The 18,751-nt window shown below is 45.2% G+C and overlaps 2 protein-coding genes across 7 annotated transcripts in view; one reads left to right on the top strand and one right to left on the bottom strand.

Moving 5' to 3' along the window:
- The first annotated feature begins 25 nt into the window (after nucleotides 1–25).
- On the top strand, nucleotides 26–4,120 carry LOC143374861 (uncharacterized). The gene is made up of 2 exons (XM_076823411.1): nucleotides 26–2,244; nucleotides 2,319–4,120. The coding sequence occupies exons 1-2, from the start codon at nucleotides 232–234 to the stop codon at nucleotides 2,838–2,840; spliced, it is 2,535 nt and encodes an 844-aa protein (XP_076679526.1). The 5' UTR covers nucleotides 26–231; the 3' UTR covers nucleotides 2,841–4,120.
- Nucleotides 3,154–18,751, bottom strand: part of LOC143374834 (serine/threonine-protein phosphatase 4 regulatory subunit 1) — a 224,313-nt gene continuing 208,715 nt past the window's right edge. For 5 of the 6 annotated variants that reach the window (XM_076823354.1, XM_076823370.1, XM_076823388.1 and 2 more), the window contains 8 exons: nucleotides 16,731–16,873; nucleotides 16,384–16,521; nucleotides 10,603–10,773; nucleotides 8,631–8,914; nucleotides 7,262–7,457; nucleotides 6,323–7,117; nucleotides 5,158–5,434; nucleotides 3,154–5,035 (listed from right to left, as the gene is read on the bottom strand). In XM_076823354.1, coding sequence (XP_076679469.1) covers nucleotides 4,869–5,035; nucleotides 5,158–5,434; nucleotides 6,323–7,117; nucleotides 7,262–7,457; nucleotides 8,631–8,914; nucleotides 10,603–10,773; nucleotides 16,384–16,521; nucleotides 16,731–16,873 — 2,171 coding nt within the window. In that variant the 3' untranslated portion in view covers nucleotides 3,154–4,868. The remainder of the gene's footprint in view (nucleotides 5,036–5,157; nucleotides 5,435–6,322; nucleotides 7,118–7,261; nucleotides 7,458–8,630; nucleotides 8,915–10,602; nucleotides 10,774–16,383; nucleotides 16,522–16,730; nucleotides 16,874–18,751) is intronic. The other variant, XM_076823361.1, reaches the window with a different exon arrangement.

Genomic DNA, 18,751 nt, shown 5'->3' on the forward strand with positions numbered 1-18,751 from the left:
TTAGCTCCATCTTTGAAGTTACGGAACACTGATAGTCTGAACATGTTTCGCAAGTAATCTCGATACATCGAAGTGCAATCGATATTAGCGAGACGTAAGACCAAGAAATGTTATGTATCCGAAGACCTGGAGCAACTATCACGGTTTCTTGCGAACATTAACCCATGCAAAAGTAATGTACGGGTTATCGATTACTAACGTGACACGAAACAACGTGGAAGAACGCGTGTGATGCTGGAATTTTCGATTCATTCAGGTGTTTGGATTCTCACGATCTTTCTGCTAATCGTTTCTGTCGCCAGGACCGGAATGTGTAACACTACCAACGCCCTCGACTATCCACCGCGTCGATACCACCATAATCATTGGTACCGCGGGCAACTAAACAATTCTAATATTTCCTTAACTTCTACGTGTGTTCCCCAACACTTCACGAATCAGTCCCCAAGTGACACGTATCTTTACGATTCTTTATCGTTCGTCAAGTTATTCGAAAGTAACAAGTCGGAAAGTACAGTTGAGGATTTGGACGAATTGCGAAGATCGCCCAAAAGCACAATAGGAAACACCGCAGCCTACGTGGAAAGCGCGTGGATTCCAAATTCGTTGGTTAACGTGATAAACTATTCCGAAAATGCCACTCGTTACATTGAAACAAGATTAAGCTCTGCTTCCAATGGCACGCCACCACGTCTTTTAAGACGAAGCGAAGAGATCCTATGGAAACGTAGAACATTGTGCGCAGTTCTCGACAATAGAAAGAGCTCTGCCGAGAAATTCTTTGAGAATGACATTTCGAGTGGTAACGAAAAGGATAGCGTGGCAGAGGGGAGCACGTTACTGAACCACAACAGGCCGGTTTTCATGAACGACATGGAGGACTCGGATTCCTTAAAACCGCACATACGAGTCAAAAGAAACACACCAGACTCCAGTTCAGGGTCGTCATTCATGTACCAACAAGATTACCTGAAAGATTTAGCAAACTCCTTTCCCCGAAATTCGTACGAATCGATCGACGAAGATTCTGACGACTACGACGAAGCCTCGTTCGAAACGAAGCGAGAAGTTAAGTCGCAGGACGACCAATCCGTTGGGCCACTCAATCGGAGAGTAGAAACTGAGAACGACCAATCGAAAGTTGCAGACACTCGTCCTCGTGGTAAAGAATATCTTTCGGTAGCAAATCGGCAATCGCAGGACAGAAATTCGGAAATCTCTAGCCCTCAAGAAGATCCCATGTTAGCGGTGGAGCTAGTAAGGAAAAAACGAAACGATTACGGGAAACCACAGAACACACAGAGTTTAGATGTGCCTTCGTTATCTCGTCCATCGGGCGAACAACTTACCGGCTCGATTTCGTCAGAGACCAATCAGAACAGCTTGGCACACAGGAATATTAAGGTAGGGGAATCATTGGACGATGAAAAGCGATTGGTCGGTCCAGTGGAGTTGAAGGGGGATCTGCACGCTGATCGTAAACGCTCGCGATCATCCAGTCTAGCTGTCGCCAGCTTAAAGGCGGACTTGCTGCGACTGAAGAGGAGGGCAAAGAGCGAGCGTCGCGAGAAAAGTTCGAAGACAAAGAAGAAGAGGAAGCACGTGGAGAAGAAGCACGACACACTGAGGGGTGATTCCCCGCGATCGAAGAACGCGATTCGCTCGAGAGCGCTACGCAAACGAAAGAACAGCGAGATTAGTAGCGAGGGTAAATCAAACGTTCGAATTGCTTCTAAGCTAGTGTCTAAGAGAAATAATGCAAACAATTTCCGCCGTAGATCCGTAAAGGCGAAAAAATCGATCGAAAGAATCGATTCTGAGAACGATCGTTCGCCGAAGGGCGTGCGCTTGAAAACGATCGGCGAGAATAGAATCAACGGCCACGGCTCTGAGCTCTCGTCAATCGCGCGGGGTGGAAGCGACGCGGGCGATGTTAAGGCGGGTTCTGATGAAAGCAGCAAGGGCGCTACTGTCGCGGAGAGCAAACGGTCGATATCACCGAGGGAAGACGTGACGAAATTGCGTGCGAAAAGGGAGAAAAGCACGGCTAGGAAGCACGGGTTTCTGAACGAGCAAGATGAACTAAGATACTACGAGCACATCCGCGAGCCGGAGCCAGGAGTGGCTCAATGCGTGGGTCAAGATGGGGATGGACAAAGTTCCGAGGGTAGCGAGGCGGACGGTGGTCGGGCGGCGAGATCGATCGAGGAAGTGAAGGACCTCGCTAAGAAGCTAGTTACAAAAGTAGGTAATATACCGGTTCGCATTCCTGAACCAAGCAATTGCATTTGTCCCATTAACGACGAGTTTCCTTCAAGGTGAACGAACTCGAGAGTTATCTGAACGCCGACGATCCTAAGAGAGGAGAGAAGAGAGTCGAGACTCGCGCGATCGATGATCTATGCTCGAACGTCACCACCGGTTGCGCCGTTTTCAAGGAAACGCCTAAGATCGTTCAGAGATGCGTCCCGGCGAAGACCACCAGCCACGAGTCCACGCCCGCGCCGAGGATCATAGTGGAGAGGAGGGCAGAGCCGAGTAAACACGTCGGCGAGCACGAACATTTTAAAGGGAAAAATGGCAAGTCGCCGGAGACGAAACGATCGGCGAGCGAGCGCGTCGTCAGAACGTCGAAAGCGGTTCGTAGGGACAACGGGAATACGGGCCGTAAATGGGGCAGGTGGACGGACTGGAGCAGCTGTAGTGTCACCTGCGGCAAGGGGCGGCAAATCAGATGGCGGTATTGCTTGCGGGATTGCAGCACGGCGGAGACTGAGATGGAGGAGAAGGCTTGTCAACTGCCTGCCTGCCCGCCTGGAAAATTCCTCGGTATATTCTAGCGGGCGATCAACAGTTCCGAAGCGTTCGTTCGTCACGATCCGAAGCCCGGAACACTGAACTTTTACCTTATCCTTATTTTAGCGCATGTCTGGCGTTGATTGTAATTTTAGACGTCGATGTATGGAACATTTGTATTGAGCGTTTTTTTTATGAACGACAGGGGCGAGCGCGGATTGTTAAATAGAGAATTAGAAGCGCGGAATTTATATTGGTAGAAGTGGACGAGAATAAATTACAGACTGAAGGGAATACCAGCAGAAATTATTCGATCCTGCGAAGCATCGATTGCCGAAGAGAACGATGTTAACGCAATTGTGTAACAAATCGCATGATGTATTTTCTTTATCGTCTCATTACCAAATACACAATATATTATACAGAATATTTTAAACAGAACTTCTTTCCTTTTCCCTTCCGCGTACGTATTCACAAATAACGGAGTTTTCGTTGCTTACAGGAAGTTTTATGTAGCCTATCGTCGCGCTTTCACAAATCAACTATTAGACACGCGGCAGCGCGCTTCTGTAAATCGTCGCGAATTATCAGCTCCTCAATCGCGAACATTTATTCCGCGGGTATCTCAACATAGGTATATCTCGGCGTATTAAACGATCGTTTCGCGAACGTACAATTATCCAATTCAGCGGGATCACCTTTACCCCTCCCTTCTGTCCGCGGGTTTCCTGCACACTCGTAAAATCTCGGTATCATACACATCGCTCGCTCAACAGTATTATTTCAGTTCATTTTGTTCCTTTGCTTACTATCTAATTTCATATCGCGTGAATCGCCGAAATACGATCTGGCTCCCCCCTCTCGCACTCCCGTAACTATTCGATAGGTCGCCGAAAAGCTCCTAAAACCGAAGGCTATCGAGAAAACGGTCGCGCCTGTAAATCCAGACACGTTAATTTCACTCGGGAGCTCAGAGAAGAAATCCGTGCTCTTAAACATTATTAAACGTTTTACAATATCTACATGACACGGTGCACAATCCGTCCGTGTGATCGCACGTAGAGAAAAAATCACAGTGACGCCGCACGACAGCGAGCAATCCCGGGATCGTGGCGGCATAGGTTTTGCTTTCTTGTTGCTGTGGTTTTGTCCGTCGGTCGTAAGTCCTCGACGTAGGGCGTTTCATTGATGATTCACGTAACAACTTCGCGGGTCATAGCACGAAGGCTCGAGCCAGTCGGTGCGTAATGCGATTAGTTTTAAAAACGTAAAACGAACTCTCCCGTTTCGAAAGGAGACTAAGCCTATATTTGTTCGATAAAAAGGAAGGAAGGAAAAGAAGAGACGGGGTTAAATAGCTAAGAGAAAGGACAGGGATTATCGCGCGGCGGCGGAGAGAACGTGCTATGACCGTTTACCAAAGAACAAGAGATCTGGCCGATGCGGTATCTCCAATTAGTAATATCCGGCTAGTCCAAGGGACCACTTACACATACAAATTGATCACAATGGTAAACGCATACATACTCACGGGAATACCAACACGCGCGCGCGTTAAACTCCTCCCAGGACACGCACGCACACACTCTTACAATAATTGCGTAATGTCTTTTGATCCATTGATACTTGTAATCTGTCTTCTTAGTCTAAAGGGCGCGGAAAACGTCGGTCCCTTGGTCGTCGACAACCGTTAAGTTGCACTTTGTCTATCTATCTGTGTCTCGACTGCGCTAAATGCTACATTTTTTCTCCCCCTCTGTTTTAAACTTGAGCTCCTTTTTACAGTGGTAAGTAAATACACGACATCCTCGTAAAAACTGTGTGTGTGTGTGTGTGAGTGTATGTATATATATATTTATGTATATATATATATATATCCCGTTCGTTTGTCCCTCGGCAGCAAACGTTGCGTGTTCCTTCTTCCAATTAATTTTCTCCAACGACTATAGAAAATTCACACCGTGGAAGAACACTCGGCACGGCCTCCTGCGCCTCTTCGTAGTCCAGTATAAAATTACATCGTATGGCAGGACAAACTCGAACTCGATCTTCTCGGATATATACCGTATTCGTTAAAACACAATGTTCCTCGACTGTTCAGTTTTAGTTTGCGACAATATATCCATCACAGGGCTCTCCTCGGCACCGGCCAAAATCCGAACGTCCCTGTCCGGGTCCGAGCGCATCTCCCTCAATCTTCTCTCCACTTCCTCCGCCTGCCCAATTCCCAGCCAGTCTGCTAGAAATTAAAACATGTAGCTCGCGAGTGTGCTCGAACTTTCACACCCGCCGCGGCGCGATCCGGCCGGGCCAGCTTATGCTCGACTGAGAGATTTAACAGGATCATTAGCAGGTACTTACGTCCCATGGGAACAACGTTCCTCGACAGCGTCCTCGCTACAGCTAATCTCACGTTCGGCACTTTGTCCGTGGACAGCTTCAAGAGGTTTGGTAACATTTCTTGGCAGAACCTATCCCCGCTAATGGCGTTGCTGGCTATTAATTGAGCGCAGACGAACGCGAACGTCTGCCGTCGGATCCACTTCTTCGCGTACACGCCCAGAGAGTACCTGAGCTCTTGGAAGAACGCCGTGACGAGGTGCTCGTTGTTCGAGAGATGAGCGACGATGTGCGTCACCTGTGCGCAGATTTTGTCGTGAGATCGCGGAACGGGTTAATAATAATACAGAGGGTGCACAGAAAGCGGAGCTGGGCATGAAGCGAATGAAAAATTATTTCAATAACGGATCGAATAAAAGTCACGGTAACTTTAGATTAATCGACGAATGAAGTTCATTTTTTTCACTCGTCGAGCGTTTCAACATCAGCGTTGAATAAATTTCTCAACTTTAACCCTAACTGTATTCGACGTCAAATAAAGTTAAAGTTGAGAAATTTATTCGACGCTCAAGTTGAAACGCTCTTTCGCCAAAAAGTTCTTCATTCGACACATGACGAGTAATTTTTTAACTTTTGTTCGCTATTCGAGATTTTTATTTAAATAAAAATTCTGCCCATCTCTGTCAGAAACTAATGGCCACGGCGCGTATCTAAGCATCTTAATCGGTGGTCATTACCTTTCTACAGACCAGTGACGAGCAACCTTTGACCTCCGGTGTGTCAAACGTGGAGCCCCAATACTCTACGCAGGGCCGCAATATTAAATACACAAATACTAACCGAAGAATTTTAATTTATGCGATGGAATTTGAAATTTCTGAATTCTGACATAGATTTAAAATTAAACAATTGTGGGCCACGGGTCTGGAGGACCACATGCGGGTTGCTCGTCACTGCTACAGACCCTATAGAGACTGATTCACCTTCTCGGCTGTGCTTCTCGTGCTTTAAAGTGCATTCAAGTTTCAAGATCCCTAATAACAACACGAGAGCTTAATACCCCCCGCGAGAAACACTGTCCCCGTTCCTGAGAGCACAGGAGGCCCCGAGAAGGCTGCTAACGTCGAGCAAGAGACCCACAGCGTGTACAATGCACCTCTGTGCATTGAGCCTTGCTAAGCCTTACCAAGGAAAGAGCAACGTGCCTCACAGCGGCGACCTTGTCGCCGAGTAGCTCGAGGGATAGAGGCACGATGTGACGTTCCACGTCGGCAGGCCCGAAGAGGTTCACGACCTCGAGCAGCTGCGTGGCCAGTTCCTCGCGGAACCTCCAGTTCCACTGGTTGTCCGTGGCGAGGAACTCCTTCAGCCTCGGCAGATACTGGCAGCGATCGACCGGCTTGAGTATCGTGAGGAAGGTCGCTAGGTGCTTGAGGACGCCTATCCTGACCTCGTCCAGGTCCTTGATGAACCCGTCGTAGATCGGCACCAGGTCGGTGGCGGTCAGCTCCTCGCCGAGGATCGTGGCTATTTCGTGTATACTAGAGGCCAGGGTGCGCCTCACCTTCCACTGATTGGCGTACGCCAGCGACTGATAAGCCTGCTTCAAATGGGGCCAGTACTCTCTGCCCAGCGTGAAGGTGACCGCGGGGAAGCTGAAGGCGCAATGATGGGCGATGTCCGCGGCTACGTCCAAGCCCCGCTCCGGCTCAGCCATGGATAGAAAGGAATCGATCAGATGCTGTGGCACGATCATCTCCAGCTCGTCGGACTGCGGCTCATCCTCGGCCAGCGCATTGTCCAGCGACGAGCCTACGTCAGGCTTCTGGTAGTTCTCCGCCGTTGACCTCTTCGCGGCGTCCACCAGCTCCTCGTCCAGAGGCAGGTCTGGGACTATGTAATAGTACAGAAAGGAATTGAATTTGTCTACGTCGCTCTTCGCCTCCTTCAGCTTCTCGTTTCGCAGAAGATTCTGCTGCATCTGGAACAGAATGAGATGGTCAACGGTACCGTCTCCGTGCAGCGTGGTCGATGCCTCGCGGGCGGGCCAGGTGCAATTGTGCGATGGTAAAAATTACGTATTTGAACGGAGAGAAGTTAGGTATGGGGAGAAAAGCTTCGGTACCCTTGATTTATAAGCTTTTATCGTGAAAATGTGATCGTCCCGGAACTCTTCCTCGTCGTCGTCCTCCTCGACCAGCGGTGTTTGTACTGTGACAGACGAGTCGAAGTTCTTCGTCGAGCTGTGGTCCTCTGAGTCCAGCGCGTGATTCCGTATCGCGCATTTCGTGGGGAATATGCTCTCGTACGAATACCTCATGCTGCAACCCAGACAGACCGAGCCGTGTAATTTCATGAGCTCGAGGTACAAATGAAGCAAGAGAGAATGGGGGACAGCGGGAGAGAGAGAGGAGAGAGAGAGAGAGAGAGAGAGAGGAGAGAGAGAGGAGAGAGAGGAGAGAGAGAGAGGAGAGAGAGAGAGGAGAGAGAGAGAGGAGAGAGAGAGAGGAGAGAGAGAGAGGAGAGAGAGAGAGGAGAGAGAGAGAGGAGAGAGAGAGAGGAGAGAGAGAGAGGAGAGAGAGGAGAGAGTGGAGAGAGTTCTAGCCAACGCTTCAGATTAAAGAAATTAAACTACTTCAATTAAATTACTAAATTTGACCACCCCCACTTTAGGGAAGAAACTAAATTTAAGAAAGTCTAGGAAGAATTCCCTTACCCTCCAGAAATCGGATTTCAGATTTTCAAAATTTTCAGTTCTAGCCAACGCTTCAGATTAAAGAAATTAAACTACTTCAATTAAATTACTAAATTTGACCACCCCCACTTTAGGGAAGAAACTAAATTTAAGAAAGGCTAGGGATCCGCTTACCCTCCAGAAATCGGATTGCAGATTTTCAAAATTTTCAGTTCTAGCCAACGCTTCAGATTAAAGAAATTAAACTATATCAATTAAATTACTAAATATGACCAACCTCACTTTAGGGAAGAAACTAAATTTAAGAAAGGCTAGGAATCCGCTTACCCTCCAAAAATCAGATTCCAGATTTTCAAAATTTTCAGTTCTAGCCAACGCTTCAGATTAAAGAAATTAAACTACTTCAATTAAATTACTAAATTTGACCACCCCCACTTTAGGGAAGAAACTAAATTTAAGAAAGGCTAGGGATCCGCTTACCCTCCAGAAATCGGATTGCAGATTTTCAAAATTTTCAGTTCTAGCCAACGCTTCAGATTAAAGAAATTAAACTACTTCAATTAAATTACTAAATTTGACCACCCCCACTTTAGGGAATAAACTAAATTTAAGAAAGTCTAGGAATCCGCTTACCCTGGAGAGAGGGTAAGAGAGAGAGACAAGGCAGCTAGAGGCAGAGAATGATCGGGAAGAAGAGAAGACAAATTGAAAGGGAAGAAAATGAAGTAGATTACAACACGAGTTCTCGAGTCGGCCAAGTAGGGCGGGGTTAAGTAACGTTTTTTTTTTTTTGTTATACCTGAAACGAGTATCTTGTTGGCTGGTAAACACTAGTTCGCCGTGTTGATTATAAGTTACTTCGGTAAACTGTTTCGCGAACGTAGATATAAATGGTCCTAAAATTTGAAAGGCAGACATTCGCACCCATTTCGATTCGTCGTTAAGATGCGTGGTCAGAAGGTCTGCCAGCAGTAATCGACGGTACTGGAGTGTCACGCAGCACGAGACTGGCACCAGAACGTCCACGGACGCTTTCCGGATGCCCCACACTTTATCGCAGCACAGATCCACGAATAGCGGGAACTGCAAGGGACCAAAACAAATTAAGAAGCTGATTCCTCTCGTTTCATCCCCCCTCTAATCTTTAATCCGCGCGAAAGAGACTCGGGCCGTCCAGCCGAAAGGCGGCGGGGGCTGGGCAGAATTAAGGGGAGGTTCCGGTCTAGAGCCCAAAAAAATAGGTGATATTTAGGAATTAATTAAAGGAAAACTACAGTATATAATTTAATGGGACTTTTTGCATTGTATTAAAGATGTCTTAAGTTATAGAAATATATTTTTTGTTTTATAATTAATCATTGCAGACGGCCCTGGGTAGCCGTTAAAGTCAAGGCGTCAAAAAATTGATCCAAATCGGTGGGCGCTGTATCTCCAAAAGTTATTATCCGATTCGACTGAAACTTTTTTTATTTTGAAGAATGTACTTCTGGCTAGGGGGAGATACCAGAAAAAATACAAAAAACATTTTTTTTTAGAAAATAACGACACTTCAAGTTTGAAATCACTTTTCCCTGTATTTGTCGTCCTTTCAACGCCTTTGAAAATCATAAATTTTTAATTTTTTGTAATTTTTCTAGTTTCCCCCCCTAGCCAGAAGTATATTCTTCAAAATAAAAAAAGTTTCAGTCGAATCGGATAATAATTTTAGGAGATACAGCGCCCACCGTTTTGAGAACACTGTTTCGAGAAAAACGCGTTTAAAGTTTTACGCGAGTGCCGAGTAGCCGGGTGTTACCCATGCATTTGCCGCTACTCAAATGCCTATAACCTCGGGAATTTTACGAATTTCAACAAATCCTTTTAAACACGTATTCCTAAAAGATTGAACATTCGAAAAATGAAATTAAAAAAAATCGACATTTAGACCGGAACCTCCCCTTAATGGGGAACACCACTGTGACGGGTGGAAAAGTAAGCCATTTTTTAAAGATTTTTTTCAAGAATAATTTACAGTTTTCATAGACAAATTTTATTACCTACCTTTAGTACACTGTCTTAAGAGAATATACAAAAAAAATTTAATACATTAATTAATCTTCTAGACCCCCACGAGAGCTGATCAAAGGTGTAACTATGAACCAGCAGGTCTGAAATCAAATTTCATTTTTTTTTTATAAACTATATAAGTGTAGTTCCCGTTGTACGTGCGGATTTTTTGATTGAGAGCAAATTTTTTAAAATACACTCAAAAAACTGTCCATCTTATTCGCGGATTTTCGAAACTTTCCTTCTAAAGCGAACCATTTTTACAAAAATAATTTGTTTAAGAAATCGATACATACAACGGAAACTACACTCACATAGTTTATAAAAAAAGAATCAAATTTGATTTCGGACCTGCTGTTCCATAGTTACACCTTCGACCAGCTCGCGTGGGGAGGCGTAGAAGATTAATTAATATATTATAATTCAAGAATATTTTCCTATTTATTATTTTTACATAGTCTCTTAAGACAACGTACTAAAAGTAGGTAATAAAAATTGTCTACAAAAACAGTAAATTATTCCCGGAAAAAAATTCTTAAAAATGGCTTACTTCTCACAGTGGTGTTTCCCCTTAAAAGGGATTTCCCTACGTACAGCCTCCCAAATAATTGCATGACACAGGCGCGACAGTTCGCGCGGAGTGGAACGCGGCCGACATAACGAGCAGGGGAAGACGAGTCGCCGCGAATAAGCAGGCCAACGGGGAAGAAGCAGAGGAGACTCACCAGTTTCCAAAACAGCGCTTTCTTCCCGACAGCGGTGCAGAGCTCCGCGAAGTGCGAGACGCAGATCTTCCTCACGTAAAACTCGTCGTTCTCGCAGAGCGCGATGTATCTGTCCAGAAAAATCTTTTCCGTCAGCTTTTTGCCAATGAGCGGTGCCATCTGGCTCATGAGCTGCGGATCGACATAACACATGATATATACCTTCGTGCGAATTGGAAAGCAGATCGGCGACACATAAAGGGAACAGAACAGGGAAACAATAAATAACCTAGGGTCGAGAATGAGCACGCGCGGGGGCAAAGCCTCCCGGCGATGCCCTTTTTCATTTTTCCTTTTTTTTTACACCCCACGTTTCATTCACGTGCGTTTCTTTCTCTCCTCTCTCTACATCCTAAAGTGGTCGTTCTCCTTCCCTTCTGTATCTTTGAGAGAACAGTTTCGTTTTCTCTCGCCGGCCCGGAGCGCCGTCCGGTGGAGGCATACTTTTCAACGGCTAAGGCGCGAAGGCATAATTCGCACCATTCCCGGCAAATAAAGTGGCTGTGATACGAGTCCAAGCTACCACATCACAACCACTCTGATGCGAGGAACAGTCGAATTCGCGCCTCTGAACACCTGGAAAAAATAGCACAAGTGTAATCAGCGTCGAGTGTGTCGGATGGACGGCGCTGGACATCGGTCGCTTCGATTTACCCGGTACGTTCTCGGAGCCCGCATACTGCGCGACCGTCGAAACCGAGGAGCTCGTTAATCGAGGATAAGCTGCCTGACATTGCTGTCTAACGATCAGTCTTTGCGCGCAGATCGGCGAGGAACATTTAAGCTAGGTACATCAGCGAAGCTGGAGTAGTCTCCACCACACGAGGGGCACACTTACAAGGAACAGTATTCGATTGATGATGGAATGGCGCAGATTTTTTTATATAGATCGAAAGTATATGTCACAAAGGTCACAAAAATGAAAGCTAAAGGTGATTCCAAAAGCTGGTTTGACCTTGAAAAATCCACAAAGGTGGAACAAGGGAAAGCAGAAAAATGAGGGAAAGAGAATGAAAAATCCGTGTGTTCATATTTAATTATCTCTATTATATGAAGATATATTGTATTAAATGAATGATAATAGATTAATGATGGATAGTAATTAGAAAAAAATATTTATAAGAAATGATAATACTAATGAAATCACAACAGTGGATAGTATTAATCATTACATTTATGATAATCTTGTCGACAAGAAGGTTTAACAAAGTGATTGAAGCAATAATAAATTTCACAGTGACTGCAACGAGCGAACACTGTTTCTTTCATACCTTGATCAACGAGACAGTCTAAACGTGTCACTGACATCATTAGTATTACCATTAATTTTTTCTAATTATTATCATTAATGAATTATCATTCATTTACTATACTGTATTATTATTATATCTATATAACTATATAACTATATTATCATTAATTTTTTCTAATTATTATTAATGAATTATCATTAATTTACTATAATGTATTTTCATATAACAGAGATATTTAAATTTGAACACACAGATTTGTAATTCTCTTTCCCTCGTTTTTCTTTTTTCCCTTGTTCCACCTTTGTTGATTTTTCAAGGTCCGACCAGCTGTTGGAAGCATCTTTAATTTACGTTTTTGTGACCTTTGCGACATATACTTTCGATCTATATAAAAAAATCTGCGCCATTCCATCATCAATTGAATAGTGTTCCTTGTTAGCTATGAAGAGACCTCGGAGGAACTTAACAAACAGTCCTAACGAAACGGTTTAACGCGCGCGAGCATCCTATCCACCTTCGCTCTAAAATCCAAGGGTACAGAGTGCGATGATAAAGAACAGAGTCGCTTGAAATCGACGACGCTAACATATGTACGCAGGACGCTCTTCGTGGATCCGCAGGATCCGTAAGAGGGAGTCGATCGGCCGCGAGCCATCCCAGAGCGACGGAGCGCCTTCCTCTAAACTGGAAGCTGCGCGAGGACTCGCTGGGCTCTCCGTACCGGGCCAGGCAGTCGCAAATGTTGTTCTTGGAAGTGACTCGCAACAGAGCGCACGCGTTCCGCAGAAAGAACGGCCACCAGCGACCGTCGAAGGTGGGTAAACAACGCTCTCTGGTAGAGATCCACGACCAGGTCCAGAGCTAAGTTGCCGCGTACACAAAACAGCTCTGAGGGTCTGTCGGCCTGAGAGAGGCGGAAAGGAGACGCCTCTGAGTCGCCAGGTGCCCTTGAAATCAATCCGCAGGCTCTCCTCTGGAAGGCAGCTCTCGTTGAACGCAGCGTGGCGCAACGCTCATCAAAGCTGGCTGTGATATGAACACACTCGTATCAGCATATCACAGCCACTTTGTGAGCAATGCACGCGCGCTCTTCTCTTCGCTGCTGCTCTGTCCCGCGCGCGGCTGCTCGCCGGGTTGCAGCCAGAAGGGGCGACGTCGCAAAAAACGGCGATCCAATTCGTCAAAAATGGCTGTGATATGAAATGTAGAAAGCAACACGCCACAACCAATTTGACGATTGGATCGCGTTCCTGTGTCTCTTCGTTCTACTCGCACCGGCTCCCTTTTCTCCGTCCCCGGGAAATACGCCGAGGGAAACGGCCACCGTGTTGCGTTTACCCTTGTCCTAGCGCACGGCTCCTCCCTCGAAGTGCTTCTTCCATCGAGAGGCACGAGGACGAAGCTCCCCGACCGGCATCGCCGAAGACACCCGTCCGAGCCGCAACCGTTCGCGACGCTCTCGGCTGCTGTTGTCCGGCGTGGATGATTATTAATCAAGCCGGGCAGAGTAAGCGCCTATCGGTGGCACGCGAGCGCGACTCCCTGACGATCGATTCTGCGGGCCAACTTCATCAAAATGGCTGTGATATGACTCGAAACATTCCACAACCAATTTGATGTATCGGACCGCAAAAGGTAGTTTCAATTCGGCGCCGCGCTCCGTGCAATGGTCCCTATTCCTCTCTGCGTCTCGCTCGCTCCCGTCCGCTGTCCCAGGTACACCACCCTCGTCCGGCGCTCGCCTCCGTCGTCCCTCAATTTCTGGGAGATACGTCTGGCTTCCTGGGTCTCTCTGGTAATTATTTCCACGTCCCTCTCTCTTTCGTGTCCAGCGCCGCCTCCCTGCTCCTTTTTCCACGATATTCTCCGGGTGAGTCGCGCCGAGGGCGGACACAATTTTGCTCATCAAAGCTGGCTGTGATAGTCGATCTCTATGACAAACCAACTTTGATGGTAAAAGCATGTCCCTGCCCGAAGGATCCTTCCTCCAAGTACGTCCCCCTCCTCGCTGCGTCGCTCCTCGGTGGAATGGTGGATGGAGAGTCAGTCTTGCTCCTTGCTTCGTCCTCGATCCGCTGGGCGAACGTGGCTGCGGAGACGGACGCCGGATGAAAGACAAGATAGTGAGACGCGGTAGCGCGAGAACATCTCACTACCCATGTCTTTCACTCGGAATCCGCCTATGGTAGGCGAACGCGGGGGAAATAGGGACACGGTGCAACCTCGATAGCGGTGTACACGCGTCGAATGGATCAAGTATGCGGCCCGCGGAGAAGCCCGGCCATTTCCTCCCCCGCCAAGCGTCCTGCGCGTCTCCAGACATACGTATTCGTTAATTAACCGCTGCCTAGCCGGGACACTGGGTTAGGGCCGGCATTAGAGTCGCAATTAGACGCCAGGGGACCGCGACCGACGGAATGCTAAGTCGCGGCACGGAAAAGTATCACCCCGGCGAGACCCAGTTCCATTCGACGCGTCCGCCCAGCACGCGCTCCCGAAAACGCAGGCATTGACGATAAACGCCAAGGAACGGGGGATAGAGATTACGATATCTCACGGCCGCGGACAGCTAACTCGATGCTTCAACGCGGACGCCGCACGGATGGTAGATACACGCGTAGTGTTCCTGATTTCTCGATATTTTCTGCTCCTCGAGAAATCAGATCGTACTTCTTGAGAACTCTCGAGAAATTGAAAGACATATTGCAGAAATTATATTTTTGGAATACGTTGATAATGTTTATTAAAAACGCAAGAAAACTTTAACCCAATGATTATTCCTGTCTAATTTATACAAAATTTGTGTGAATGAAAAAATTGATATTAAATATAATTGGTGAATTTATTTATTTAATATGAAAGTTGGACAAAGCGGAACGTTACTTTTTGGTTTTAAAATTTATTTTTAAATAGCATAATGCGTCTAATTTAGCGTCGGTAAATCTATTTTTTATTTGCAGCGAAATCTGTTACTGGTATATTTTCACGTTTTAGAAATATCTATCTTGGCTGTTAAATGAAAAAATGCGTCTTTTGACCATTTTGGAAGAAATTCTGGATCGTGCAAAAATTTTATTCGGGATACAATAGTCTTGTCTCCTCTTTTCAATATTTATTCTTTAATAGCCAGAAGAAACTCGTTAGGTACTTCATTCGGTATACAATTTTTCTAAATTTTTAAATAAGAATTTAAGAGCACCTTCAGCAGTTAATATTATCGAATCTTCTGTACTGTATTTTCTATTGGAATTCATATAGGTTCTAATGTTATTAAGGGGTTATACCTTGTCAGGCGGCCGAAAAGAGGCGAATGTTTGTGATTTTTTTTTGAAAAACCGGAAGCATATATTCTTACAGAACTTTTTGCGTTTCAAAGAGCAACATTTATAGAACATTTGGTAATTTTTTCGTAGAAAAATATTTACGTTTATAATAAAATAACAAGCGACATCCAAGAAGCATTTTTAAAAATTTGCTTTTGTGGTGAGCACTGCCATTCGGAACCAGATTATCTCAAATAAAAAAATTAACAAGATTTCGTTAGTTTATTAATGTATCCTCAGGTTGGCGGAGAGAATTTTCCGAAATATTAATTTAAAACAAAATGGCGGCTATTTAAAGTTGAAACCCTGATTTTTTTCGCGTGATTTTTGCACGAAAGTCAGGATTTCAACTTTAAATAGTCGCCATTTTATTTTAAATTAATATTTCGGAAAATTATCCCCGTCAACCTGAGGTTATATTAATATACTAACGAAATCTTTTTTGTTTTCTGATTTTAGATAATCTGGTTCCGAATGGCAGTGCTCACCGCAAAAGCAAATTTTTAAAAATGCTTCTCGGATGTCGCTTGTTATTTTATTATAAACGTAAATATTTTTCTACGAAAAAATTACCAAATGTTCTTTAAATGTTGCTCTTTGAAACGCAAAAAGTTCTGTAAAAATATACGCTTCCGCTTCTTCAAAAAAAATTCACAAATATTCGCCTCTTTTCGGCCGCCTGACTAGGTAAAACCCCTTAATAAGATGTATTATAAATTGCAGATTTGTTTATACGTTCGCGATTAACTAGTGATACATTCATTCACGAAAATAAATGAGATTTATAATATGTTTCCCAGACCTAAGTCTCCCGAGAAATTACAGTATTTCTGGAGAAATAAGAAACAAGCAATTATAAAATTTCTCGAGAGCATTCTCGAGAAGGAACACTGGATACGCGTGATTAATACGTTCTCCGCCACTGAGCGTTCTCGGGGCCATCCGTCACGCGCCGCGCTACCTTTTGGGCACCTTAGCCCGGCATTAGAATACAGCGCGTATGTTTAATTAAACGCGAGGGGAGATGCAAGGGGGAAGAGTCGCTCTCGAGCACTTCTCTCCCTGGGATGTCTGATTCCGATAGACGCAGTTGCGCGCGCGCGGTGGCGGACGTGTTAAGAGAAAGAGTCGTGAGAGACGAAGGCAAAGGAGAAGTGTAAACTTACGGAGATGCCCAGGTTAAGCAAATCGCCGGCCACGCAGAGGCCCTCTATCACGGGGCAGAGTTTGACCTCGATCGTGGTGTTGTCGAGGAGGCCCCTCTTCATTAGCGCCAGTACCGCTGCCTGGGCCGTCAGTCGTACCTGGCCAACACACCGGGGAGGGGGAAAGAAAAAAAAAAAGGAATTCGTCAATGGGGCCTGTAATTCTCGCCGCGTTACGGTACTTGGCCTCGGGAAACGATCTCCGGCGGCCGGAAAGGCTGCCGAAAGATTTTCTGGATCGGCCCTTGGGCCGGGATGCTTATCTCGGGCTGCCGGTCCCCGCGTGTAACGAGCGTACAAATATTCACCTGATTATCCGAGTCCCGCAGGTATGTCGTAATCATGCCCAGCAAATGATCGTGGAGGACGTCGCCGAAGAGGTGCGGCGCCTCCTGGCAGATCATCGCCACGTGCGGAAGCTGCTCCACCAGGTCGGAGCGAACCTGAGCGTCTGGAATCAGAGGACAGATTTCGAATCCTTACTGATATATAAAAGTGAAACGTTGCCTGTTTGTTTGTCCTTCTTTCACGCCTAAACAGTTGAACGGATTTCAATGAAATTTTGAATAACCATTAAATACGTCCTAGATTAGATTATAGGCTATTCATAAATATGCTGTGTAAAATAATAAATAATAATAATAATAATACCCGGGTGAATCCGGATAAAGGGTCAGCTAGTTGTATATAAAGTGATACTCGCAGATATTCGAATGCGGGTGGTGACGTTCATTGAGAGATGGAACGACGTAGCCGAACGAAGCACTTTCAAGCAACTAGTCTTCAGCAAAATCTTCGCGGCTGAGACAATCCTTTTATCCATCGGTTTATAAGTTGAATCACGGTTTCTCAGACCCGATAAATCGTATTTGTAATGCTGCAAAAGGTTTTGGCGATTCTCTTGATTTTTTTTTCACGGAATCAACCTGTTTCTTTAACAAGGCTCTTGATAAACTTATGCGAACTTATGTAACCTCGTTGTGAGTGAGTTTATAGTGGGCGAACCATTTACCTACTTTATGTAGGTATTGTATGCTTTTTTGTATGCGCTGTGTATTGCTATTTCTTTTTTCTTTTTGTCTTTTTCTCTGTTTTTGCTCTTGTACACTAATGGGACTTTATTCCGTATATATTATAATAATAATAATAATATTATTATTCGCTATAATTTTCAGTAATTAATAATAATAATAATAATAATAATATTATTTTCTCCTTGTACCTCGAGTGTTCGCTATAATTTTCAGTAATTACTTAATAATAATATTATAATATATAATAATATACAATATTATAATATTATAATAATATTAATAATAATATTATAATAATAATAATATTATAATATTATTATTATTATAATATTATTATTAACTATTATAGCGAACACTCGAAGTACAAGGAGACTAATAATAATATTATAATATTATTATTATTATTAACTAATTACTGAAAATTATAGCGAATAATATTATATAATTACATAGAAGCACCTCGAGTTTTCTCCTTGTACCTCGAGTGTTCGCTAATAATATTATTATTATTATAAACTAATTACTGAAAATTATAGCGAACACTCGAGGTACAGGGAGAAAACTCTAGGTGCTTCTAGGAGGAATCCGATCATTCCTTTCCAACTCACGATCGGCCGCTCGGCGGTTCGTGCGTCGAAAGCAGGGAAACCGTGGGGGAGAGAGGACCAAGGGCAGTCATTCTTCGACGTTTCCTCGACCTTGGTCGTTTTATCCCTGACCGGCGGGGGTAGCTTCTTCTCCCGTGGAAATACCTGAATGGAAAAGGGCGTCGCAAGCTGGCGCCCCTGCTGATTAGGAAAACTCGCACCTTTCGGGGGCCCCGGCCGGCAGCTCGACGCTCGTAAAGAACAGAGAGTTTTCGTCGGTCATTAGGGAAGCGACCCATGGGTCGGCTACTTAACTGGACAGGTGCGGCGCGGTCGTGACGAAGCTTGTAAAAATTACGGCTCACGCTCGGTCATCTTCCCGGGGAATTCTCGTTAAACGCGGGCTCCGCAAAGGATTCTGGATCCATCGGCGTAAAAAAATGAATTGGGCAAATTCACGTACCGATTCAGCGCGTCGTTGCGCGTATCAACCACCCTCGTCCGATACTTCGACGATTTCGATGTAACTGGTACAGCGACGTCGGTCGAGCATCTTCCTCGTCGCAGGCTTCTCCGTGAACTCGGACTCTATTTCACAGAGCATCGCGAGAGATTATATCCCCGACGATTATATCTCGGAGCAACTGAACTCGACGGGAAGTCGTCGAGAGCCACTCGACCGAATCGGTAGATCTCGCAGCGTCGAGG

Source organism: Andrena cerasifolii, chromosome 1 (assembly GCF_050908995.1).
Source record: "Andrena cerasifolii isolate SP2316 chromosome 1, iyAndCera1_principal, whole genome shotgun sequence".
NCBI classification, from domain to species: Eukaryota; Metazoa; Arthropoda; class Insecta; order Hymenoptera; family Andrenidae; genus Andrena; species Andrena cerasifolii.

Bases quoted from the DNA above. Each gene is read 5' to 3' on its own strand.
- LOC143374861 (XM_076823411.1), top strand. From the start codon at position 232: ATGCTGGAATTTTCGATTCATTCAGGTGTTTGGATTCTCACGATCTTT. The intron at 2,245-2,318 runs GTAGGTAATATA...GTTTCCTTCAAG, and splicing joins CTAAGAAGCTAGTTACAAAA to GTGAACGAACTCGAGAGTTA.